The sequence below is a fragment of the Monodon monoceros genome, unplaced genomic scaffold (assembly GCF_005190385.1).
Source record: "Monodon monoceros isolate NGI ecotype Baffin Bay Population unplaced genomic scaffold, NGI_Narwhal_1 Super_Scaffold_6, whole genome shotgun sequence".
NCBI classification, from domain to species: domain Eukaryota; kingdom Metazoa; phylum Chordata; class Mammalia; order Artiodactyla; family Monodontidae; genus Monodon; species Monodon monoceros.
Window position 1 is genome coordinate 39,364,522 of NW_021703783.1, and position 27,060 is coordinate 39,391,581.

General features: G+C 43.5%; 1 protein-coding gene and 2 pseudogenes across 5 annotated transcripts in view; 2 read left to right on the plus strand and 1 right to left on the minus strand.

Annotated features, from left to right (window-relative positions):
• Positions 1-6,778: 6,778 nt before the first annotated feature.
• LOC114886110 lies at positions 6,779-7,117 on the plus strand (annotated as a pseudogene).
• Positions 7,118-11,261: 4,144 nt separating this feature from the next.
• SLC4A8 (solute carrier family 4 member 8) overlaps positions 11,262-27,060 on the plus strand; it is a 79,253-nt gene continuing 63,454 nt past the window's right edge. For 3 of the 5 annotated variants that reach the window (XM_029206655.1, XM_029206654.1, XM_029206657.1), the window contains exon 1: positions 11,262-11,458. Coding sequence is in view for 2 of the 5 variants with exons in the window: in XM_029206654.1 (XP_029062487.1) it covers positions 11,414-11,458 (45 nt within the window). In the remaining 3 variants the exon portion in view is untranslated. Of the gene's footprint in view, positions 11,459-11,535; positions 11,816-27,060 lie in introns of those variants that run through there. The other 2 variants (XM_029206660.1, XM_029206656.1) reach the window with 2 other exon arrangements.
• On the minus strand, positions 26,187-26,897 carry LOC114886113 (annotated as a pseudogene).

Here is a 27,060-nt window from a genome sequence, read left to right on the forward strand (position 1 = left end):
CTGGGGCCCTCTGAGGCTCCATTCTCTCCCCAGTATCCCTGTGGTCACTAGTGTTGAGTAGTTGCAGAGCTAGAGGGGTGCGGGGTAGGCAGGCTTGTTGCAGAAGGGGGCCAAAGTTAACGAGGAGGAGCCAGCCCCAGCCAGCTGGTCCTCAGGGCAAAATTGGAGGCATGTGAAAGGACGAGGGTGCTGCAGTGATGTCTTGCCCTGAGTGGTCATTGCACTCCTGGCTGGACCGGTCAGAATTCCCTGTTTAAAACTCTTTTGGCTTTTCCACTAGGCCACTTCCAGCGGGTAAGCAGCCTCCTGCCCTAGGGGTGTGGAGTGCACAGATTCTAATTGTAGACGTCTGTATCTGTTTCTTATGACTGCTATGACAAAGTGCCACAAACTGGGTGGCTTAAAACAGAAATTTATCGTCGTACAATTCTGGAGAAATCTGCAGGGTCATGCTCCCTCTAAAACCTGTAGGGGGACCCTTCCTTGACTCTTCCTAGCTTCTGGTGGTTTGCCATCCATCTTTGTCATTCCCTGGACTGGAGACACATCGCTCCAATCCTCCATCTTCACGTGGTGTTCTCCCTGTGTCTCTCCGTGTCTTCACATGGCTGTCACTTTATAAGGACACCAGTCATATTGGATTAGGGACCTCCGCTACTCCAGTGTAACCTCATCTTAATTAATTCAACCTGCAGTGATCACCTATTTCCAAATAAAGTCACATTCTGAGGTCCTGGGGGTTAGGACTTCAACATATCTTTTTGTTGCTGTTGGTTGGGTGGAGGCATAATTTAACCCATAGCAGCGTCTCTCAGACACACGGCAGAGCTTGCAGGTGGTAAGGAAAGTCTGGCAGCTCCCAGGGCTCTGAAGTGCAGCTCAGGGGTGACAGCCCGGGAACACAGTGTTTACGTTTTTTTTGCTTGCAGACCCAAGGCTGCCTGCAGTTGTGGCTACAGGAAGGTGTGGGCTCCAGGGAGCTGGGGCTCTGCCACACCGCAATGATGCTGGGTCTGGAGGAGGTTGTAGAGTTGAGTCCCCGTCAAGGGAGCCATTTGGGGGCTTTTTCACAGCCATTCTTCAGGGAAAGAGGCCCCCAGTGTAATACTCACTCCAGAGTGTTTTCCTTCCCGAACAGGTAAGGAGTGAAAAGGGATCTAACTAGAGACCCAGGTTTGTTTGTTTTTTTCCCAGAGTTTTCCTAGATATTTTTGTTTGCCCATTAAAAAACTAAACCTTGTTGGTAATTTTATTGTGATGTCCTGTAATTTATAGATGAATAAGAAGAGGATTAACAGCTTTAATAAAATCGAGTTTTTCCTACCAGATGCAGCGTGTGCCTTTCAATTTACTCAAGACTTCTTTTGTGCCACTCAGCAATAGTTTTCATATTCTTGCATGTTACTTTTCTGCTTGATCTCTTCATCTCTTCGCTATGACTGTAATGGGAATCTTTTCTCTCATGCTATTACCTCATCAGTTGTGCTCTGTGTTATAGGGAAGCTATTGAGTTTTGCATAATAATCTTGCACACAACCACTTTTCTGATGCCTCTTGTTTGCAATACTTTTCAGTTGATTCCCTTACGTTTTCCAGGTTTACAATGATATAATTTAGTCTATTCCTTCCTCATCATTTATCTATTTTATTTTTTTCTGTCGTCGAGGTCTGTTGGCTAATTCCCGCCCTATCCATTAATACTGGTGACTGTGGTCATCTTTAACTAGTTTCTGACTTTACTGGGAATACTTCTATTGTTTCCCTGTTAAGAATGGGGCTGGCTTTGATTGTTCCAGTCAGAGTCACCCACAAATGCATCTGCGCTTGGATTTATTAATCTTTTTTTCTTTTTTAAAATAAATTTATTTATTTATTTAAGTTTGGCTGTGTTGGGTCTTCGTTGCTGCGCAGGCTTTTCTCTAGCTGTGGTGAGTGGGGGCTACTCTTCGTTGCGGTGCACAGACTTCTCATTGCGGTGGCTTCTCTTTGTTGCAGAGCACGGGCTCTAGGTGCGCGGGCTTCAGTAGTTGTGGCTCGTGGGCTCTAGAGCGCAGGCTCAGTAGTTGTGGCACACGGGCTTAGTTGCTCGTGGCATGTGGGATCTTCCCAGACCGGGGCTTGAACCCGTGTCCCCTGCATCGGCAGGCGGATTCTTAACCACTGCGCCACCAGGGAAGCCCTACTTTACTTTTTTTTACTGGAGGGTATTTCTTTGAAACTTTCTTGTCTTTCCTTCCCCCACCCATGGTTTGTATTTTCTATGTCTTCTAACAATCTTTCTTTTTATAGAGCATTTGCCATTTAATTGAGTTTTTCCGTTACTTACACAGAATTGAGTACATATTCTTTGCATCAGTGAGGTTATTTATGTCATCTCTTATTTCTCACACGTACGCTTTTTCACTTACATGCCCCTCCCCACACTATGATTTGGTTAACTGATAGTTTATCTTTTTTTTTTCTCTAAAGAATTAGTTTTGAATATACATTTTCCCAGATTTATTGAGATATATTATTATATTGACATATAACATTGTGTAAGTTTAAGGTATACAACATGATGATTTGATACATATGTATATTGTGAAATGGTTACCACAATAAGGTAATCCATTACATCACATAGCTTTCAAGTATATAGTGCAATATTTTTAACTATAGTCACCAGCTATACATTAGATCCCCAGAACTTATTTATCTTATGACTGGAAGTTTCCTTCTTTTTTATGACTATGTAATATTCTTCTGTGTGTGTACACATCACTTTTTTTTTTAACTGAAGTATAGTTGATTTATAATGTTTCAGGGGTACAGCAAAGTGATTCAGTACTATATATATACATTTTCTTATATATGTATATATATATATTTTTCAGATTCTTTTTCATGATAGGTTATTATATGATATTGAATACAGTTCCTTGTGCTTTACAGTAGGTCCTTGTTTATTTTTTTATATACGGTAGTGTATATCTGTCAATCCCAAACTCCCAGTTTATCCCTTCCCCCTTTTTCCCCTTTGGTAACCATAAATTTGTTTTCTATGTCTGTGAGTCTATTTCTGTTTTGTAAATAAGTTCACTTGTATCATTTTTTAGATTCCACAGATAAGTGATATATGATATTTGTTTTCCTCTGTCTGACTTACTTCACTTAGTATGATAATCTCTAGGTCCATCCGTGTTGCTGCAAATGGCATTATTTCATTCTTTTTTATTGCTGAGTAATATTCCACTGTATTTATACTCCACATTTTCTTTATGCATTCATCTGTTGATGCACATTTAGGTTGCTTCCATGTCTTGGCTGTTGTAAATAGTGCTGCTATGAACACTGGGTGCATGTATCTTTTCGAATTAGAGTTTTCATCTTTTCTGGATATATGTCCAGGAGTGGGATTACTGGATCATATGGTAACTTTATTTTTATTTTAAGGAGACTCCACACTGTTTTCCATAGTGGATGCACCAATTTATTGTACATTCCCACCAACAGTGTAGGAAGTTTCCCTTTTCTCCACACCCTTGCCAGCATTTATTATTTGTAGACTTTTAGATGATGGCCATTCTGACCCCTGTGAGGTGATACCTTATTGTAGTTTTGATTTGCATTTATCCAATAATTAGTGATATTGAGCATTTTTCACATGCCTGTTGGCCTGTCTCCTTTGGAGAAATGTCTATTTAAGTCTTCTGCCCAATTTTTGATTGGGTTGTTTGGGTTTTTTTGATATTGAGATATATGAGCTGTTTGTATATTTTGGAAATTAATCCCTTGTTGGTCGCATTTTTTGCAAGTATTTTCTCCCATTCCGTAGGTTGTCTTTTCGTTTTGTTTATGGTTTCCATTGTTGTGCAAAAGCTTTTAAGTTTAATTAGGTCCCATTTGTTTAGTTTTGCTTTTATTTCCATTACTCTAGGAGGTGGATCAAAAAAATATAGCTGCGGTTTATGTCAAAGAGTGTTCTGCCTATGTTTTCCTCTAGGAGTTTTATAGTATCCGGTCTCACATTTAGGTCTTTCATCCATTTTGAGTTTATTTTTGTATATGGTGTTGGAATATAGGACTTTTATGTCCCTTCCAACAATTCTCAGAGAACAGGGACAAGAAGTTCTGGAGAGATGCCAACAGATATCTAGATTATAATCAAATTGTTGGGACTTTCCTGGCAGTCCAGTGGTTAAGAATCCACCTTCCAATGCAGGGGACGCAGGTTTGATCCCTGGTCAGGGCACTAAGATCCCACATGCTGTGGGGTGACTAAGCCCATGCGACGCAACTCCTGAGCACTCGAGCCACAACTACAGAGCCCGTGTGCCACAACTACAGAGCCCATGTGCCACAACTACAGAACCCATGTGCTCTGGAGCCTGAGCACCGCAACTACTGAGCCTGCTTGCCACAACTAGAGAGAAGCCTGCATGCTGCAACGAAAAGCCCGCATGCCGCAACGAAAAGATCCTGCATGCCACAACAAATATTCCACATGCCGCAACTAAGACCGGATGCAGCCAAAAATAAAATAAATAAATAAATATTAAAAAGAAAACAGAACAAAAAACAAATTGTAATGGCCCTTATTCATTTTGCCTACCCCAAACAAAGCTGAGTGTTTCTATATCTGCTTCAAGGCTGGATTTTTTTTCTCTGCTATTCATTGACTGACCATCTCATAGTCCTCGTTGTTTGTGGTAAATCTAGCAAATACTCTTTCTTTCTTATATTGTATAAGAAAGGACCAGAGAAACTCTACCTTCTTTAAAAAGGAGGCTGGCCTTTTCAATTTGGCAAAAGATTAGAGGTAGAAAAAGGTAAAACCATGAGATACATTCAAATTCTATGTCTAGCCCCTTTTGCCCCAGCCCAAATGCTGAATAGGTCTCTTTTCTTTTTTATTAACTGCAAAATAAAAGGCCTCAAGGGGGTGTTTCAATGCGAGTAGAAGTAGCTCGGGTTGAATTTATATCTATGTCAGATAATATGTTTCTAGAGATAAGAGGCAGTAATAGTTATTTTCAGAACTTCATGAGAGTTTGTTCAGTAAACTAATGAATGGGTATCACTGACAAGCTTTCCAAAGTGGAAATTATATGAAGCTGTAATCTGATGGGAAAGGGTAACAGAGGGGAAGCCCTTGGTTTCTGCTCTGGGGAGTTCATGTCAATTCTAAAGGAGATTCACAATTCACTGTTCAATTGAAGGCAATTCAACTTTATGCAGGAAGCGGCTGAATGGAATTATATTTCTAGGAATCCACACGATGAAGTGGAAAGCCTGAGTAGTTCTTGACCCAGCTCTGCTACTAACTGGCTTGGGCAAGTCCCTATTTTAGGCACATTTCAGCTTTCTAGTCTGTGGAGTGTTCTGTGTACAATTACAGACCCGTTGGAGAGAAATGAGATAAGGTATTAAAAACACTGAGCATATAGAATTATACAGATGTGCGGTATTGAATTTGCAGCCACCTTAAGGATATACTAGGCCTACTGGCTACAAGTGAAATAAGAACTTCCCTGCTTAGCATAACAAGCTCAAGAGGTCTTCTCCCCAAGAAGATAAGATATGGAGTGAAACCACTGTAAACAGGCTTGATTTCTAAGCAGGGCGAGGTTTGGTTAGAAACGGATAAGATAAATGTATTTAATGAATACAAATGTGTTCAAATCTGATATCAAGGACTTGGCAAGTGGTCCTTGGTTAACACCTGTTTCTCCTAAATTCCTGAATGACTTCCTTCCTATGTGGATCTGGAAATCCCAAAGTTTTTTTCTTCAAGGCCTGCTTTTCTGTTTTGTTCTGATCCCTCTATAAGTCCTTTCCTTCTGCCTCTGTCCACATATCTCAATTGTGATTCCAGAGAAAGCAGAACGTAGGTTTCTGCCAGTTTACGTGGGTTCCGTCTACCAGAACCTTACTTTAGTCTGGAACAAGGTGTAAATGAGTACAGTATAGGAAATTTCTTTTATTCTTCTTTTTTTTTGGCTGTGTGACTTTCAGGATCTTAATTACCTGACCAGGGATTGAACCTGGGCCCATGGCTATGAAAGCACCCCCCACTGGACCGCCAGGGAAGTCCCCAGTATAGGCAGTTTCTAGGATGATGATGACAAATGGAGGGAGAGTGATTTTCCCAGTCAAGAGTCAGTTTTTGTGGCGCTTCATTGTTCTTCCCTATGATGTGTGGTGTCCCAGGATGGCAGCGTGCTGTGAACAAAGAAAATCGTATTCCGTAGTCTACTAGAACCTCTGCCCTGGCGGCTCTTTTTTTTTTTTTTTGCGGTACGCGGGTCTCTCACTGCTGTGGCCTCTCCCGTTGCAGAGCACAGGCTCCGGACGCGCAGGCTCAGCGGCCATGGCTCACGGGCCCAGCCGCTCCGCGGCATGTGGGATCTTCCCAGACCGGGGCACGAACCCGTGTCCTCTGCATCGGCCAGCGGACTCTCATCCACTGCGCCACCAGGGAAGCCCTGGCGGCTCTTTTGACAGTTTAAACAGGGCAAGAAATATGGTAAGTTGATGGAGAAATTAAGATGCTTTAGATGGAAAAGTTGGTTGCAATGATGTGAGAACACTTTTCTCAGACCTTCTGAGTTTCTTGTGTTTGCGCCTTTTTTGTCTCTGAATAAGAGAATTTCAACGTTTTCCAACCAATGTTTAAAAATAATGTAGGTGCTCTTTCCCTGCTTCGCGCGGAGGGGGAAGCTCGGGTGCATTCAAGATTCGGCTACAACTGTAACCCACCGCCGTGACCGAAGAAGGCATTGCTGCTGGAGGTGTAATGGATGTTAACACTGCTTTGCAGGAGGTGCTGAAGACTGCCCTCATCCACGGTGGCCTAGCCCGTGGAATTCGCGAGGCTGCTAAAGCCTTAGGCAAGCGCCAAGCCCATCTCTGTGTGCTTGCATCCAGCTGTGATAAGCCTATGTATGTCAAGTTCGTGGAGGCCCTTTGTGCTGAGCACCAGATCAACCTGATTAAGGTTGATGACAGCAAGAAACTAGGGGAATGGGTAGGCCTCTGTAAAACTGACAGAGAGGGAAAACCCTGTAAAGTGGTCGGTTGCAATTGTGTGGTGGTTAAGGACTACGGCAGAGCCTCAGGCCAAGGATGTCATTGAGGAGTACTTCAAATGCAAGAAATGATCCAATAAAAACACTGGGCTCTTGCTCCTCATAAATTAAAAAAAATATATATATAGGTAAGGTGCCTAGTGGAAAATTTGGGGCTCTTTTTACTTACCTGAAAAGAGAGTCCCACAGATTTTACCATGTCCCCGGGGGTTCAAGACCTAACCTCTCCCCACCAAAGTCTAAGAACACTGGTGTTAGAGGAGGAAGGATGTAGAGACAAAGTTGGAAGGATAGCCACATTTGGAAGCCACGAAGAGAGGGTGGGAGGCTACAAAAGTTAGGGAAGGACAAAAGCCCAGGCAGCCCCATGGGAGGCAGTAGGTGGTTAAGCGTGTGCATTCTGCAATCAGATACATCTGAGCTGAGAGCTCAGCGTCTCCGTTTATTAACTGTGCTTGCTGCGTGAACTGGGGCAACTTACATCTCTAAGCCTCAGTCTTCAGTGTTCTCATCTGTAAAATGGGATGATAGAACCTACCTCATAGAGTTGCTGCAAGCCTCCTTGCTTCCCTGTGGTGTGTGTGTGTGTGTGTGTGAGTGTGTGTGTGTGTGTGTGGTCTCTGTCTTTACCCATATTTTGCATTTTCCTGTCCATTTTATGACTCCTTCTAGGCCAAGAATGCTGTTTTTTCTGCTTTCTTTAGAAGAATAATCAGTGTGAGGTGGTGTCCTTGGCTGAAAATCCTCCTTCTAGCTCCTCCCACACCTCTTTGCTGGCCAGGCTGAGAGCAGCGTATCTGCACTTTTCCAAGCAGTGTAGGGAGCAGTAGTGGCTGGGAGCCTAGAACCTGGAGGCTGGAGCCAAGTGAGCTAGCCTCCTTTGGGAAGGAGAAACCAGAACAGCCCTGGGAGGGGAGAGCCTATCTGCAGTGCTCCAGAGAGCAGCTGCCTCAGGGCAGCCTAGTTCCTTTTGTAATTTGCACAACAGACCAGAAGATGGGGCTCTTGACCTTGAGTCAAGGGCCAGAGGCTCTGACTTTTTCTACATTTGAACTGGAGGAAAATCAGACCTACTAGAGCTCCCAGGAATCCTCTACGTCCTCATTCTCCCTGCCCTGACCACTCATGCCCACTCTCATGAGAGCACCATGGGAGCTGGCTTTCTAGGGAGTGGGGAATGGAGGACACATCTTCCCTTTGGTTGCCATCCTTGGCCCCTCCTGAATTACCACGTTACCAGAGTCCATATAAATGACCCCCTGCCTCACGTTTCCCCCTCTAACCCATCTTGCCCCCAGTGGTAGATTTCAGCAATGGTACCATTTACATAGGACAGTGTTGCATTGTGGCCAAGAACTCTAGAATCAGACAGATTCATCCTTGACTCATCTCATCAGATGAGACTCTCCTCACCTCCTCAGAGAAGCCCCCCTGACCACCCCATCTAACGTAGCTCTCCCCACCCGCACGCCCATTACTCTATCACATAACTTTGCAATTTACTTCACAGCAGCTCTTATAACCTGTAATTGTCTTGTCTTTTTACTTGTTTGCTGTCTCCCCACTAGACTGTACGGCTCAAGAGGTCAAGACCCTGTTTGTTTTATTGCTGTTTCCCTAACAGTCAATGCTGAATACATAGATTCTCAGTAAATATGTTCTGAATTAATAAATGATCAAATCCCGGCTTTATGACTGCTTAACCTTGAGAAAGCTGCTAAACTTCTCAGCCTCAGTTTTCTTACCAGTGAAATGGAGAAATAATGGAGAGTTAGGAATATTAAATGACACAGTGCATTTAAACCCTGGGCCTGGTGCATGGAAGTGTTCTTTAAAATTTTCAGCAGTGTCCTACTTTCTATCACATGAGAGAAAAAAAAGTCTGAACTAATTAGCTGGCTCTCTATAATTTGGTCATAGTTTTTCTTTACCACAATTTTTACTTCCTACTGCTCTTCTCTATAACTTTCTGCTTTGGTCCAAGTTGTGGCTATCCTGAATGGGTCATGTGCATTCCTACTGTTAAATCTTTGCCCAAGAATTGAGATGCTTGCTCTCCTTACCTTGGCTCGACTGTTTTCAGATTTAGCCCAAACCCATGTCCTCTGTGTCATGTTCCTAAAGTGTCCCAAGTCATAAAGATCATTTTCTCTTCTGAATTTTTATAAACTTTGTTGTTTATATTACTCATATGGCTCTTGTTTTATGTTCTATTATCTTGTCATCATATTAACATATATACTATTTCCATGATTAGACTGTAAGCCCTTTGGAGATATGTATTTTATTTTATTTTTTAATTAATTAATTTTTATTTATTTATTTTTGGCTGCGTTGGGTCTTCGCTGATGCGCGTGGGCTTTCTCTAGCTGTGACGAGCAGGGGCCACTCTTTGCTGCGGCACGCAGGCCTCTCATTGTGGTGGCCTCTCTTGTTTTGGAGCACGGGCTCTAGGCGTGTGGGCTTCAATAGTTGTGGCCCTTGGGCTCAGTAATTGTGGCTCGTGGGCTCCAGAGCGCAGGCTCAGTAGTTGTGGCTCACGGGCCTAGTTGCTCTGCGGCATGTGGGATCCTCCCAGATCAGGGCTCGAACCCGTGTCCCCTGCATTGGCAGGCAGACTACCAACCACTGTGTCACCAGGGAACTCCCTGTATTTTATTTTAGATTTCTCTGCATCTTCAGTGCCATTTGGGCTTGTCCTTAGTAGGTGTTCAATTTGTTTTTGGTTAGACTGAATTAAAAGCACATATATTCACTTATGTATTTAGAAATTATGTATATATATTTATACAACTTGTATAACTTACATATTTATAGCTATGTTCTATGTGCCCAGCATTCTTTTGAGGCTCTGTGAAGTATACAGAAGAGCACAGGAAAAATAATTTTGCCTTCAAAAACTTACAATATTATAGTAAGCTAAAGTCAACGTTTAATGAAAGTACTTAACCACAGCATGGTAACTGCTATAAGAAAGTTATGAGGTGCTATGAAGATTCAGAGGAGGGAGTGATAACATCTCCTAGGGGTGTTGGGGAGAGTTGAGGTTTCTTGGAAGAGGTAGCCTTTGAGACTAACTTTGAAGGATGATTAAGATTTCGATGGGCAAAAATGGGGGTGAATTCCAGATTCAAGGGTCAGGATTAGTGAAGTGATGAATTAGGGAAGAGACTGTGGCAATGAACACTAAGAAACAGGACCAAGGCCTTAAACCAGAGACCAGGAACATGGTTCTGCCTCAGGGACACTGAAGCACAAACTTGTTTCAGGTTTTAGGGCCAACACAAGGAGTGGTATGCAGGGGTTGAAACTTGAACATGCACCAACCATACTATTTTCCCCAGGTGTAGCTTCTTTGGAGGCTGAGGATGATTTGCAACTGTTCTTTTTCCTTTAATAATGTGGACTCACCCACAGCCTGATAGTGGACATAAAGCAAAAACCCCTTTTTCCTCCTCTTGGGGACAGAGAATTGGCTGGATTATGGCCAGCCTCTTTTCTTTTAAAACCAAATCAAACTGAATGTGATACTCATGGGTTTCTAACCTTGCCTTAGCTCAGTAGTTCTTCTGTGGTTAAATAACTTGCCTTAGATCATTTCTCGGAAAAGCTGGAAGCATTTCTGTGGAATTATTTCAACAGTCATCCTTAGCTCAACTCCGTGCTCGTACTGCCAACCTGAGACCCAGGGAGAAGACCTAAACTGCAGTGAGTCCATGGAGGGGATCGGATCACTGCCTGCCTGCTTCTCGTTAATACTCTTTAAGCTGACCAGTACCTCGAGGATTAACAAGTAATTTTAGAAGGCCCTTCCCCCTCACCCTCAGTTCCTTCCTTCTGCAACCCCAAGGGATGGTTCCCCAGAATTTAAAAATCAACACCCAAGGAACAAAATCACGATAGACAAAACCGACACTTTCTCAGTTTTCAAGGGTCAGGTGCATCCACAAATAGAACCACGAAATTTTCAATCTCTAGCAAGCAGTCGGAAGGACCTTCAAACCCAGAGGCCCCTAAAGGGAGGGCGGCGGTTTCCATGGCAACCGGGCCCCGGAGCGGTTGGCTCTCCCGGCTCCCTCCTCCTCCTCCTGGTAGTCCAGGGTACCGCCGGACAGCGGCCTCCGGTGCTCCGCGCCCTGATTGGCCGCACAGGCCGCGCGTTGATTGGCTGCGGCGAGGCCTCGCGGGCCGGCGGCTATGGAGGAGGCGGCCGCGGTTGATGGTTGACTGCTGGCTCCAGGGTAGGGGTCGCCGCTCGGGCGATCTCCTCAAACCCGACCAGAGTGCTTGGACTGCTGACGTTCGGCCTGGAGCCCGCGGGCGAGACCTAGTTGGGCTCCGCCATGCGGGCCGGGAGTAACGAGCCGGACGGCGTCCTCAGCTATCAGGTAGGGCCCCGCCTCCCGCCCCTCCCCGGGGCTCAGCCTCCTCATCCTCTGCCCACCCTCCTTTCTCTGCCCCCGAGTCGGGGCTCCGCAGGCCACTCCCTGAGGGCGAGGGGAGGCCAGCTCGGGACACCAGGGGGCGCTCGGGGCGGTCGGGGATCGGGCCCGGGCTGCGAATGGGTGACCTTGGGCCAAAAGGGGGAGCCGCATCCTTTGCGTGGCCGGCTGAGGAGCCCTGACGGCCCGCGGCCGGCGACCTCTGTTCTCCTCGGATCCTCTTTGCTGGGAAAGAGGCTGGCTTCTGGCCTTGCCGTGTCCTGCTGGAACGTGGGAGAAAGGGTAGCCAGGGACCTTGCTCTGGTGAGGCATGTCTCCTCTTTGTGTTTTTCTTTCAGGGGGTTTCTGGTTCCTCACTGGCTCAGAGGAAGAGCTGGAAAAGACTTGAGGCTGAGACCAAACCCTAAACCTTGTCAGCGTGGTCAGCTTTATGACTCCCTCCATCCCGTTGCACAGCCAGCTGTCAAGTTCTGGATAGGGAAGTGGAAATGGGCTGGGGAAGTATTAAGGGGTCAGGAACAGGTGTTTATTTAAAGGAATGAGGAAACTAGGTTTAAGTAGCTGATAACCCAACTGTTGGGGTGGCTAATGTAAGGTAAAGCATTGGACTAGGGGTCAGAGACTGTAGGTTCAAATCCTGCATCTGCCTCTCACAGGCTTTGTGACCTTGAGTAAGTCACTTGCCTCTTTGAACCACAGTTTCCGCATCTAGCAAAATGGGAATGATATTATTGGCTTTGCTTACCTCACAGGGTGATTTTGAGGACGAAATGAGGTGCTGTTTGTGAAAGAGCTCTGTAAAATGATGTTTATTGTGTGGCAACCAGTATAGGAGTGGGAACTCATTGAATTCTCACTCCCCCCTTTCCTGTGCCCATCACGTGACAATGTGGTTACTGCTCTGGAAAGAGGTGTTGAAGGGAGGTCAAGTCTGAAGTGGAGGGCTGTGAAGAGAATGATGGACCTTCTCAGAAGGATGACAGGTCTTGAAACAAGGGCCATGTTGACGTCAGGATGGTTTCTGTAAAGAGGCAGAGAAAACTTGAGTTTGTAGCAAAATGGGTATCACTGACTCACTCCTCTTCTTCCCGGTAATAGTTTACTACTAGATGATCCCATTGAGTGTGTCTCTGTGTGTGTATGTTTGTGTGTGAATAACCATTTTAATCAGTCACACAAATAAATGTATCATTTATAAACTGTGATGCGTGCTTAGAAAGGAAGGTATGCAGTGCTGTGAGTGTATATCACAATGGTTCCAGCTTTGGTCTCAGATCACAGATTTTGCTAAGGAAGAAAATTTGGGCAAAGATCTAAAGAATAAGTGTCAACTGTGAGAAGAGGGAGATCAAAGGGCTTTGGAGACAAAGAACAGCAGAGGAGGCACATCTGGTTAGAAGACCTGAAAGAAGGCCATTGTGGATGGAGCCGTAGGAAGCAATGAGGGGAATGGTGTGAGATGTACTCTGGGGTCATAACATAGAGAGAGAGAAAGAGAGAGGAGCCAGAGAGAGAATGAGAGCTAATGAGATCATGATTCCATTCTCCTCCTGAAAGATTTCTCTGGCTGCAGCAGGGAGAACAGGCTGGAACGAATGTGAGGAGACAGTGTCCTTAACATGCAGAATGTGTTCCAGTTGTATTGTCAAGATCATAATAACCCCCAGGCTTCTGTTAGTGCTCTGTGAAAATGATAATTCCTGAGTGCTTCTGGGATAGGACAGAAAATAATTATCTCTTTTATATCTAGTTCATGAAACTTTTGTGGGCAGTGGGGTGACGAGAGAGCAAAGAATAGAGTGGAAACAGCAGGACCTCGTAAAGGCTGAGTCAGGTGATGGGCAAATGGGTACTTGAGATATAGGGTGGAAAAGAAACAAGAGTAGAAGGAGGAAAGGAAATGGGGATGACTTGGGGGAGACACAGTCAATCGATTGAAAATTACCAACTAAGCCTCCTGTGTGCCAACTGAGCTGTGTGGAAGGGAGCGGGCGTTGCAAAGTGAGCAGACTGTGTAACTTGGTGTAAACTGAGATTCCAGGCATCACATCTAAATAACCTAAGTCTAGGCTGATTTCTCTGGTTTGGACTACTGTGCTGGCCTCTAACAGTTTCCTTCTGCTCTTCCTTCTACAGTCCACTTGCCGCATGGCAGCCAGGGAGAGTTTTTTTTTTTTTTTGGCTGTGTTGGGTCTTCGTTGCTGTGTGCAGGCTTTCTCCACTTGCGGCGAGCGGGGGCTACTCTTTGTTGCAGTGCGTGGGCTTCTCATTGCGGTGGCTTCTCTTGTTGTGGAGCATGGGCTCTAGGTGCACAGGCTTCTGTAGTTGCAGCACGTGGGCTCAGTAGTTGTGGCATGCAAGCCGTAGAGCACGCAGGCTTCAGTAGTCGTGGCTCACGGGCTCTAGAGCGCAGGCTCATTAGTTGTGGCACAAGGGCTTAGTTGCTTTACGGCATGTGGGATCTTCTCAGACCAGGGGTTGAACCCGTGTCCCCTGCATTGGCAGGCGGATTCTTAACCATTGCGCCACCAGGGAAGTCCCAGAGAGAGATTTTTTTTAAAAAAAATTAACTAATTAATTAATTAATTTTTGGTTGCGTTGGGTCGTCGTTGCTGCCTGCGGGCTTTCTCTAGTTGCGGTGAGCAGGGACAGCTCTTCCTTGCAGTGCGCGGGCTTCTCACTGGGGTGACTTCTCTTGTTGTGGAGCACGGGCTCTAGGTGCGTGGGCTCAGTAGTTGTGGTTCGCGGGCTCTAGAGCGCAGGCTTAGTGGTTGTGGCACGTGGGCTTAGTTGCTCTGCAGCATGTGGGATCTTCCTGGACCAGGGGTCGGACCCATGTCCCCTGCACTGCCAGGTAGATTCTTAACCACTGCACCACCAGGGAAGTCCCCCAGAGAGAGCTTTTAAAAACACAATTCAGATGTCATATCCTATCTGGAAACCCTTCAGTGGCTTCCCAGTGCACTTTAGAATAAAATCCAAACTCCCTGTTGTGGCCTACCAAGCTTCATTGTGACCAGGGCCTTGCCCACCCTCCCTGACGACCTCTCCTCCACTCTCTCACCACGCACCCCTGCACTGGCTATCTTTCCGTTCCTTCTATGTGACCAGCTCCTTCACGCCTCAACAGCGTTGTTCTTGTCATTCCTGTGGACATTCTTCTACCTGGGCCTTCTCGTGACTCAACTCAGATGCCCCCTCCTCAGGGTGGCTTTCCTTGGCCTCGACTCACAGTTAATCTCGTTCATATGATTCTGCTTTCTTTTCTTAATAGTATATATAACTTATCTGGAGTGTTCTTGTTTTGATTTCTTGATTACTATCTTTTCAAATAGAAGCTTCATGAGGGCAGGGACCGGGTTGAAAATCTTGTCATCTGCACAGTGCCTGGTATAAAATCTGTGCTCAGTTGCTGAGTGAATGAACGACTCTCTTGTGTCCAGAGTCAATGTACTTCTCTTTAAGGCGCTCCTGGTCTTGTCAGTATCAGCCCAGAGCCTCAGACGGCCATTGCTTTATTACACGGAAGCTCTCCTTTCTCTGCTGCTGTGCCTTCGCTCAGGTATTCTAGCTGGAAAACTTTTCCCCTCTTCTCCACCTAGAATATTCCATTTGAATCTTTAACCTCTGGCTCCACGTCATCATCAGAATTTATCACTCACTCTTTTTTGCTCACAACCACCACCACGTGCTATAACTTCTTCCATCCCTTACTTGTGGAATCTACATGTTCATCTCTGCTGCTAACCTGCCAGCTCCCTTTCATGTTGTTGGTTGTGTAAGTTAACTTGTATTGAGTGCTTGCCACGTGCCAGGTGCGCTGCCAAGTGCTTTCCATGCATTGTCTCCTTTAATTCTCTCAATAACCCTGCAACTTACATGCCCTCATTATGCTTATTTTCCAAATGAGGAAACCAAGATGTAGAGTGGTTAAGTAACTTCTAAGAAGTGGCAGAGCTGGCTGTCTCTAAATAAGTGTCCTTAATCACTCTACATTACCGTGGCTTGTGTCTCTGACACCTGGACCGGTGACTGATTAAAAATGAGCACTTAAACGTGTTTGGGAAGATACGTGTGGCAAGGTGTACAAAGGATGTATTAGAGTGGGAAGAGCTGGAATGAAGGAGGCCAGCTAGGTAGCTGTTGGTGGAGTTTAGGATGAGTTAATGAAGGCCTGCATTATTGAATTTTTTTTTTTTTTTTTTACGGTACGCGGGCCTCTCACTGTTGTGGCCTCTCCCGTTGCGGAGCACAGGCTCCGGACGCGCAGGCTCAGCGGCCATGGCTCACGGGCCCAGCCGCTCCATGGCATGTGGGATCTTCCCAGACCGGGGCACAAACCCGTGTCCCCTGCATCGGCAGGCGGACTCTCAACCACTGCGCCACCAGGGAAGCCCTGCGTTATTGAATTTTGATGAGATCTCCGGAGGTGGTTATTGCAATTTTAGGAGTCGGTGAGCTCTTAAAAGGGATAGTAAGAGTGGAAGGAGATCAGAAAGCTTGAGGGAGAGCTCCTAGTTTGGACTGGAACTAGGGACAACTTGTAGCTTCAAAATTCTCCCGATCAGCACTTTCAGAACTGAGCAGAAAGAATTTTTGGAAGAGAAGGCTGGAGAGGTTGAAACCAGAAGCACTTGAGCCAAGTGGTGCTGGGAAGCGCAGGGAGGTTCAGAGAGGGTGCAAGTGGCGGAGAGGGGAGCAAGTGAATTTGGGCAATTACCAAGGCTTTTATGTGAATCACGCCGGCTTAGAACGGGAAATTTTGAAGAAATCTTCAGAATAACAAATCCTGGTGAATGGCTGATAACTGGGAAGCTTGGCAGATGGGAAGAGTCACACTTTATGTTTTAAAGTAGACCCGAAAAACTCTCGGAGGCTAGTGCTCAGCGGCCCTGGCACGTGTTTGTGCTCAATAAATATTTGCTGAGCGAACGAATGGCTCTGTAGAGAGCGGATAACTTTTCTGAGGGTCATGGTCAGTTCATGGGAAGCAGTCAGTATGTATTTGCTGAATCTTACTGAACAAAAGTATCAACCATAGCAGCTTCTCCTGTTACTGCCTTGCAATGTACAATCCATCCGCCTCCAGCCCCTCCCCATGCACTAGGTGTTCCTTTCCTGTGTGGGAATTGGGGAACATGTGAGCATTCTCTTTATCTGGCATCACCAGCTCTACTGGGGAGCTTCAGTAGGAGAGGTGTGGACTTTCCTGCCAAGCAGAGAATTGAGGCAGGCTGGGGGGACAATTCAGTTTGCAAATTTACTTCCTTCTGAACTTGTGGATAATTGTCTTAGCTCATGGTTTGCCTTGGCAGGGTAGACAGGGCTCTCAGTTAAGCCTGCCACAGTGGTAATCAGGACACAGAAGAGCAATGTGTTCTAAATCTGCTGCTAGGTAACAGCAGCAAATCTGAGATAATGGAGAGGTTGGTTGTTTCCTGTAAGGTAGTAACAAGTTTACTCTGGTTTTGCTAGTTAGAAAGCCATTAATGTATGTATTAGTGTCTATTGCTGCCCTAACAAATGACCACAAATTTACTGGCTTAAAGCAACACAAATTGATTAGTTTACAGTTCTGTAGTTCAGAAGTTCAGCACAAGTCTCACTGCGCTAAAATCAACGTGTTGGACGGGGCTGTTTCTTTCTGGAGCTTCTAGAGGAGAATCTGTTTCCTTAACTTCTTCAGTTTCGTGAGGCTGCCTGCATTCCTTGGCTTGCAGTTCCCTTTCTTCACAGTCAAAACCAGCAACACAGCATCTCTCAGACCCTGCTTTTGTCATCAAACCTCGTTCTCCAGCTGCACTCTTCTGCCTCCCTCTTCCACTTTTAGGGATCCTTGTGATTACATTGATCCCACTGGATAATCCAGATAATGTCCTTATTTTAAGGTCCACTGATTAGCAACCCTTTTTCCATCTGCAACCTTAATTCCCCATTGCCGTGTAAGGTAACGTATTCATAGGTTCCAGGGATTACGATGTGCAAGTCCTTTGGGGGCCATTATTCTGCCAACCACGATGTGCTAGCTAGTAAGTTGTATGGAACAGGAGTGACTCCAAGTGGGGTTCAATAAAAAAGTCACTGAGAAACCAGAGCCACTTTGGAATTTTAGGCCCCTAGCAGGCTGCTGAAGTGTCAGAATAGGAAGCTCATGGGTGTTCAGGAGCTCACGGCCACTGAGAGGGGGTCTAGAACAGCTGCATACATCCTCATGGAACCCCTTTTTCTTGCTATAGGTTGTCTGCATTCATTGAGGAAGTCAAATTGAGGGTATTAGAGAGTTGGGGATCTTTGGGTCAGATTCAGTGATGGGCTTTACAGGGGGTGAGAATTCATGGGCTTTCTGGATGAAGAGGGAGTTGGAAGTGAATAAGGAGATGGAGAAGTATTGGAATTCTGGGCAGTAAAGACAGTGTGAAGTACAAGAAGGTAATAATATGACAATCTTGAGCTGTTTTCACTGTGGACATTAATCCATGATTAGGTGACCAGAGCTCACTAAAATGACCAGGTTCTTTGCTTTTGGCAATGTTAGTGTATGATGTTAATGCATTGTAGTATATAATGTTAATACAGAGAGACTTGAGTTGACGTTCCTCCTATCTCACTTAACTCTTGTGAGATCTTACTTAGCCTTGATTTAGGACTGTTGTGCGGATTAAGTGAGGTAAGATATGTAAAGCACAATGCTAGGTATACAGTAAGTGCTCAGTAAATATTTGTTCCCAGTACTAATTGTGGTGACTCAGTTTGTTGATTAGAAACCCTGGAAGTCACTTCTGTATTTGTTGATTTAAAATAATTGTGTATCAGAACTCAATAAATACTGGTTGTTGTTGGGTGGGTGGGGTAGGAGGGTGTTACCTGAAACCATTGGATAAAAGATGAGAGGGGGGGACTTCCCTCGTGGCGCAGTGGTTAAGAACCCGCCTGCCAGTGCAGGGGACACGGGTTCGAGCCCTGGTCCGGGAAGATCCCACATGCCGCAGAGCAACTAAGCCCGTGTGCCACAACTACTGAAGCCTGCACACCTAGAGCCCGTGCTCCACAACAAGAGAAGCCACTGCAATGAGAAGCCCGTGCACCTCAACGGAGAGTAGCCCCTGCTCACCGCAACTAGACAAAGCCCGCGCGCAGTAACGAAGACCCAACGCAGCCAAAAAAAAAATTAATTAATTAATTAAAGAAAAAAGATGAAAGGGGCTTTGGAGGTGAAAGAGTCGAGACTGATTGCAGGAAGGGAGGCTGAGCTGAGTCTGGCAGTACTACCACCCTGCAGGTTCAGAGTGGAGCCACAGCGAGGGGTCAGGGAGAGGGCTCAAGGTGGGCTCCACTGCCTGCTGCTTCTCCCTCGCCTGCAGCCTCTGTGTCTGCTTCAAGGATCTGGGGCCATTATGTAAGACTCAGCCCCACCAGTGCCTTTTAACTTGTCCATTAACTGTAAGTGAGAATCTGGTCTGCTACTCAGCTATAATTCATTCATTTGTCAAGGCTTGTAACAGTGCTTTCTTTCTCACGATGTGCCTTGCAATTTCAATGTTTTGATGTGTATTTAACCCTCTGAGTTCTTTTTATCTTACTTAGTCCTTCCGGTAGGCACCCAAGTCAATACACATTTACATAGTGGGTCATTCTCATGAGCCAGTAAGACATACAGAAACAGGGTCTTTTCTCTAGTTCATCCTTCTTTCCCTTTCTCTTTCCCTCCCTCCCTCCTTTCCTTTTTCTCCTAAACTTATACAGTGTGGTTCTTATGATTCTAATATTTTCTGAGTCACAAGCTCCCCTGAGAATCTGATGAAAGTTATGGACCCTCTCCCAAGAAAAATGCACCCTCACACATAATCCTCTGAAGCCCATTCATAGGAACCCTGGAAATCCATGGTTAAGAAATCCTCTCAGCCATAAATAAAGACGGGATCAGAGGAAGTAATAATCAACTGGTGAGGACTCTGCAGTGAGCACAGACCAATGAGACTTGATGTTCCTTTCTTTTCATTTTTTATGATTTTAAGCAAACTTTAATATATTTGAAATTATGGAACATTTTAAGCATATACCAAAGTAGAGAGACTTGAAGTACCCCATGACCTGGCTCCAACAATGAACAAACAACCTATCTTGTTTCGTTTATGGGTCTACCCATTCTCCAGATCCCAGACATCATATAATTAAGTATGTATCACTTAAGATTAAGGGCCCTTTTTTTTAAAAAAATGACATAATCACCATATTACAATACAGGCGTACCTTGGAGATATTGCAGGTTCAATTCCAGACCACCACAATAAAGTGAATATTGCAGTAAAGCAAGTTGCACAAATTTGCTGGTTTTTCAGTACATATAAAAGCTATGTTTATACTATACTGTAATGTATTAAGTGTGCAATAGCATTATATCTAAAAATGTACATACCTTAATTAAAAAATACTTTATTGCTAAAAAATGCTAACCATCATCTGAGCCTTTAGCAAGTCATAATCTTTTTGCTGGTGGAGGATCTCGCCTTGATGCTGATGCCTACTGATGGATCAGGATGGTGGCTGCTGAAGGCTGGGCTGGCTGCTGCAATTTCTTAAAATAAGACAACAGTGAGGTTTGCCACATCCATTTACTCTTATTTCCACGAATGATTTTTCTGTAGCCTGCAATGCTGTTTGATAGCATTTTACACACAGTAGAACTTCATTCAAAATTGGAGTCAGGGGCTTCCCTGGTGGCGCAGTGATTGAGAGTCCGCCTGCCGATGCAAGGGATGCGGGTTCGTGCCCTGGTCTGGGAGGATCCCACATGCCACGGAGCGGCTGGGCCCATGAGCCATGGCCGCTGGGCCTGCACGTCCAGAGCCTGTGCTCCGCGACGGGAGAGGCCACAACAGTGAGAGGCCCGCGTACCACAAAAAAAAAAAAAAAAAAAATGGAGTCAGTCCTCTCAAGCCCTGCCACTGCTTTATCAACTAAGTTCATGTAATATTCTAAATCCTTTGTTGTCATTTCAGCAATCTTCATAGCATCTTCACCAGGAGTAGATTCCATCTCAAGAAACCACTTTCTTTGCTCATCCATAAGAAGCAACTCTTCATCTGTTCAAGTTTCATGGTGAGATTGCAGCAATTCAGTCCCATCTTCAGGATCCACTTCTAATTCTAGTTCTCTTGCTATTTCCACCACATCTGCAGTTACTTCCTCCTCTGAAGTCTTGAACCCCTCAAAATCATCCGTGAGGGTTGGAATCATCTTCCTCCCAACTCCTGTTAATGTTGCTATTTTGACCTCTACCCAAGAATCAAGAATTTTCTTAATGGCATCCAGAATGGTGAATCCTTTCCAGAAGGTTTTCTATTTACTTTGCCCCTGCCCATCAGAGGATTCACTATCTATGGCAGCTACAGTCTTATCAAATCTATTTCTTAAATAATAAGACTTGAAATTCAAAATGACTCCTTGATCCATGGGCCGCAGAATGGATGTTGTGTTAGCAGGCATGAAAACAACATGAATCTCATTGTACATCTCCATTAGAGCTCTCAGTTGACCAGGGGCGTTGTCAATGAGCAGTAATATTTTGAAAGGAATCTTTCTGAGCAGTAGATCTCAACAGTGGGCTTAAAATAGCAGTAAACCGTGTTGTCAACGTATGTGCCGTCATCCAGGCTTTGTTGTTTCATTGATAGAACACAGGCAGAATAGACTTAGCATAATTCTGAAGGGCCCTAGGATTTTGGGGATGGCAAATGAGCATTGGCTTCAACTTAAAGTCACCAGCTTCATTAGCCCTTAACAAGAGTCAGCCTGTCCTTTGCAGCTTTGAAGCCAGGCACTGACTTCTCCTCTCTAGCTATGAGAGTCCTAGATGGCATCTTCTTCCAATAGAAGGCTGTTTTGTCTACACTGAAAATCTGTTCTTTAGTGTAGCCACCTTCATCGATTATCTGAGATAGCTAGATCTTCTGGATAACTTGCTGCAGCTTCTGTATCAGTACTTGCTGCTTCTCCTTGCACATTTATGTTATAGAGACGGCTTCTTTCCTTAAACCTCATGAACCAAGCCCTGCTAGCTTCAAACTTTCCTTCTGCAGCTTCTTCACCTCTCTCAGCTTTCATAGAATTGAAGAGAGTTAGGACATTGCTCTGGATTACATTTTGGCTTAAGGGAATGTCGTGACTAGCTAGTTTGATCTCCTATCCAGAACACTGAAAGTTTCTCCACATCACAGTAAGGCTGTTTTGCTTTCTTATCATTCGTGTGTTCACTGGAGTAGCACTTTTAATTTCCTTCAAGAACTTCTCCTTTGCATTCACAATTTGGCTAACTGTTTGGTGTAAGAGGCCTAGCTTTTGGCATATCTCGGCTTTCAACATGCCTTCCTCACTAAGCTTAATCATTTCTGGCTTTTGACTTAAAGTGAGAGACGTATAACTCTTCCTTTCACTTGAACACTTAGAGGCCATTGTAGGGTTATTAACTGGCCTAATTTCAGTATCGTTGTGTCTCAGGAAATACGGAGGCCTGAAGAGAGGGAGAGAGATGGGGAACTGCTCGTCAGAACACAGACAACATTTATCGATTAAGTTTGCTGTCTTAAATGGGCATGGTATGTGGTGCCCCAGAACAATTACAACAGTAGTATCAAAGATCACTGATCACAGATCACCATAACAATATAATAATAATGAAAAAGTCTGAAGTATTGCAAATTACCAAAATGTGACACAGAGACATGAAGGGAGCAAATGATGTTGGAAAATGGTGCCAATAGTCTTGCTTCATGCAGGGTTGCCACAGACCTTCAATTTGTAAAAAATACAATATCTGTGAAGTGCAATAAAGTGAAGTGCAATAAAATGATGTACTCCTGTATTATGATTTTACTTAAAAATTGACAGTAATTCTTTAATATAATCATATACCCATCCAGTTGATTAAATTTCTGTTAGCACCTTATAGTTTTTTTAAATAGTTGGCTTATTTGAACCAGGATCCAATCAAGGGCCACACATTCACATTCAAGCCTGACCTTTCAAATGCTGTGGCTGATGGTGTTTGACAATGGCTCTGTTTTCTTTGGCAGGACAAAGAAAGTGGATGAACATTTATTCAGTGACTTTAGACTGTGATTAACCAGTCTAAACTAGGGAAACAAACAACAAGTTGATTTTCAACCTGAATATTTTAGATGATTGACCTTACTCTTTATATTTTGCTTTTATAGTCTTAGAGTCAAGAAATCAGTCATCCCTCCCTCCGCACCACAGCCCCGCTCCAGATTCCTGCTGTGTTCCATGCTGTGTGAGGTGTCTGTGGACAGTACTAAGCATTGTAATTCATTGGTCCCTGCCCTCCAGAAATTACAAACCTGTGGGGAAGCCAACATGAAAAATTACTCGTATATACGTACATAGGTATACATATATGTGAAGTTTTATGAGGAAATATATGATCATATGAGAAAGAGTTAAAAAAACTAATAAATATTTACTCATCAAAATGTATTGGATACCCACCACATACTGGACATTGTACTAGGTGCTAGGTACATAGTGGTGAACATAAGACACAGTACCTACCCTCCTGTAACTTATAGGAGCACAGGCTACTTACAGAGGTAAGCTACTGTATTAGGCTCTGGGAGAACAAAAAGATGAAAATATGTGACTCCTGCTGTCAGGAAATTCACAGATAACAAATAAGTCTAAAATAAAGGTAAGTTTTTTCCACCTAAAAGTTATTCTTTAGAAAGGACTTGACTTATTTTATGAGAGTCTTTACAACTTAGCTGGAAGTGAAACTGACATGCTCTGGGAGATTGACTCAAAGCATCTATGGTAATGAGGAAAACATTGATGTTAAAGATGTATCTGAAGATTTTGAATAACATTACTTTATAAAATGTGAGAAAAGTAGTATTTCTAAGTTACCATATTATTTTATGTATCTGTAATCGTTTGTAAATATTTCAGTATGAATACTAAAAGATAAGGATTCTTTAAAAAAATAAGCATAGTACCACCTAAAGAGAAAATAATTTCTTTAATATCATAAAAGATAAAAATTTCTGATTCTCAAATGTCATAACTTTAAAAATTATTTTATAAATAACTAAAAATTATTTTAGTTAGTTTAAATCAGTATTCAAATTAAGTCCACATATTGAGATTGGTTTGTTGTCTCTTTTAACCTATTGGTTTTGCCTTCCTCTCTCTCTTTCTCTTCTTGCAATTATTTATTTTTAAAAAGGTGGTGGGGAGAGGATTTGTTCTATAGCTATAGTTTTCCACAGTCTGGATTTTGCTGATTGTACTCCTGTGGTATTTTTTTCCCACTGAACTCTGTTTCTTTGTATTTTCGGTAAATTGGTATTTGGATTTAGAGTCTTGATCAGATTCAGGGACAATTTATTTGGTGAGATTACTTCATGCGTGGTGATAAGGTCTCCCATTAGGAGGCGCACAGTGTCTGGTTGTCTCTCTTTTTGTGATATTAGTGGCCTTGAAAATCAACGCAGTCCATTAGGGATTGCAAAACGGCGATGTTCTAATTCTAACATTCCTTCTTCATTTATTCTTTTCTATAATAAGAAACTTCTCTCATCTACTCTATGGTACCACTCTATGGTACAATTTAAATAGGAAAGTCGGGATAAATTTTTACCATTTTGCAAAATAATGACTTGGTTTGCTAGTATTATCCTCCAATGTTGACCAATTAGCTAATTTTTAAAGTGACATGGTGAACTCATGGATTTAAACATATTTGATATATTCAATCTGTTACAGTTATTACCCTTACTGGTGTTCAAATTGTCCTGTTTTTGGCAAGGGACCTCTCTAAGTTGGATCCTGAGCCCTTTTGACACAACCCTCGTTGTCTTTGAATGTCTTTTAAGAGAAAATGGCATTTTAAGAGACCACAATCTAGGTGCCAATGATACTTATTACTATTGGCTGATCATTTTTTATAGGCCTTTAGTCTGGACGGAGCTAGGAAATATAAATTTACAAATTTTAAAGCATTTAAAGATATATCATTGTTGATACTTCCAGTGCTTCCAATTCAAATTCAGGACTATGTGTCCTGCAACCGTATCTGCTTTCACACCTTCTGAGAACCCCAGGTCTCAACCACACTGAGAGTGCCAGAAAGTTCACATAATCACTCATTTATTTTATCTCACAGTACACAACAGTCTCAGAAAAATAACACCAACACTCAACCAACAATATGACAACTAAAAAGCAGTTTAAGATCTTTTCAAATTCTTTTTGTCCTTAGGATATATGTCACTAAGAACGTTCAGTCAGCTATAACTTTATGGTATAAAGTTACTTGGAATAGTTATGCCATCAGTTTGGCACTTATTTTCATTTTGTTTTTGATTTGTGGGAATTGCTTTTTAAAATGTAAAATTTTGGGTTTTTTAAAATTTTGTTTTAAAATTATGTAAAAAATGTGCAAAATAAGTTATCTTCAAAGAAATTTAGTTTCTATCCTTATCTTCTTTACCCCATTCCCTCCCTCCTCTGTAGGTAACTATTTAAAAACATCTTTTACGGCTCGCTCATTCTTCCTATGTATGTTTTTAAGTGTAAGCAGATGTTTTTGTTCCAACACCCTTTCTAAGATAAAAGTTAGCAAATTAAACAGTTTCCTCCACCTTGCTTTTTATTTAGCTTTTAAATTTATTTATTTATTTATTGTTTTGCGGTACACGGGCCTCTGCACTGCCGCGGCCTCTCCTGTTGCAGAGCACAGGCTCCGGACGCACAGGCCCAGGGCCATGGCTCACGGGCCCAGCCGCTCCACGGCATGTGGGATCTTCCCGGACCGGGGCACGAACCCGTGTCCCCTGCATCGGCAGGCGGACTCCCAACCACTGTGCCCCCAGGGAAGCCCCATCTTTTTTATTCTTTTAAAGATACGAGTTTGTATTAAAATTACAAAAATGTAACATTATTAAGGTATGATTCATGCAAAGTGCCATGTTTCTGAACTAAAATAAATGGATAAGAATGGAACCTAAAGAAGTATTAGACATGTAATTCAATACTTAAGACAATTACAAGTGATTCAGATTTAGTTTAATTTTTAAAAAAGATCATGAAATCCTTTTTGCAAGACTCTTGAAAATGACTCCTACAGAACAAAACGATAGAGAGAAAACATTTCAACAAAACATTTAACAACCACATTGGTCAAGTATTAAGGACAGAGATCTAGAAAGTAATACGTATTGATTTACTTTTCATCTTGTAATTACCTCTGCTATCAGTGCTTCTTACTATCATGGGAACTCTCCCACAATAAGTGTACATCACAAACATTTTGTACTTAATTTCACAAGGTCACAGCCCTCCTGAGAGCCTATTCATGGGCTTCATTTTCAAAAGTGGTAACGATTTCCAGAAATTGACTCATTTTCTCATATACATCCTAGAAATGCCACCTTCTCACTATCTTCCACTTATTTTGTGACCAAAAACTACCTAGAATACCAACAAGCACATATCTGGCTTGAAAACATCTTATTAAACATTTTTGGATGTTGCTTCCTATCTTTTAAGTATAAAAAAGGCATTTCAATAAAAACAAATATATAATGAAGTCATGTTCCTTTGTGTGAAGAAATATGAATGAACTGTGCATTAATATTTAAAAGCAAAGTAGTTCACTGCCAAAACTTTAAATGTCTCAAGAGCACAACAAATTCTGAACACACTAAGATAATGTTGCTACTTCAATATTCTTGGGAATGGTGAGTGGTTAGTTGGTCTATGGTTTAGGATCAGTTTCCATGCTTGTTTCTTGAGCTGCTTCTACCTTTGAGGACTTTTCATGATTTTCCAGTGTTTGATTAAGTTCATGGAGGACAGTAAGAAGAACGAAAAACTGTTTCTTTCTCAATTCCAGCGTATCTTCAACACTTTCTTTAATATGTGAAAGATGCTCTAATTCTTTACGCAGAGCCTCTAGTTCCTTTAATGTCTCACACCTGTCTGGATAACGGTGGATCACTTTTACCAATGCATCATATTCTTGGTGATTTTTTCGTATTCGTTTTGCTTGAAGAATTTGCCTTTTGCACTCAGCAATTTTTCCACGTGCTTCAGCAATGCTACATTCTATTTCTTTGTAAGTTTTTTCATAATTTTCCGTTTCTCTGAGATTCATATCATATACCAGCAAAGTTTTGCGCATTGAAAATTCACATTGGGACAGCGTGATCAGCATACGTTGGTACTGGCTGTATTCCTCTTCCTGGGATCCAGAGTAGCACCATTTAATGAAACTTTTCACTAGCAGATTAATTCTCCGATCATCTCCAGCGCCATCTCCATCAATTAGGAGACGCTTCCGTATGATTTCGTCGTCAGTCACGGACCCCATGGCGTGGGCGGCGGCGGCGGCGAAAGCTGTGGCGGCAGTTGGCGGCGGTTGGCGGCGACGGAAGTTGAACTCCCACAATGCAGCCGGGTAAACAGCTATGGAGGCGGTGGCGCCTGCGGCCGTCCGCTCAGCCGCCGCCGCCGCCGCCGCCGCCGCCGCCGCC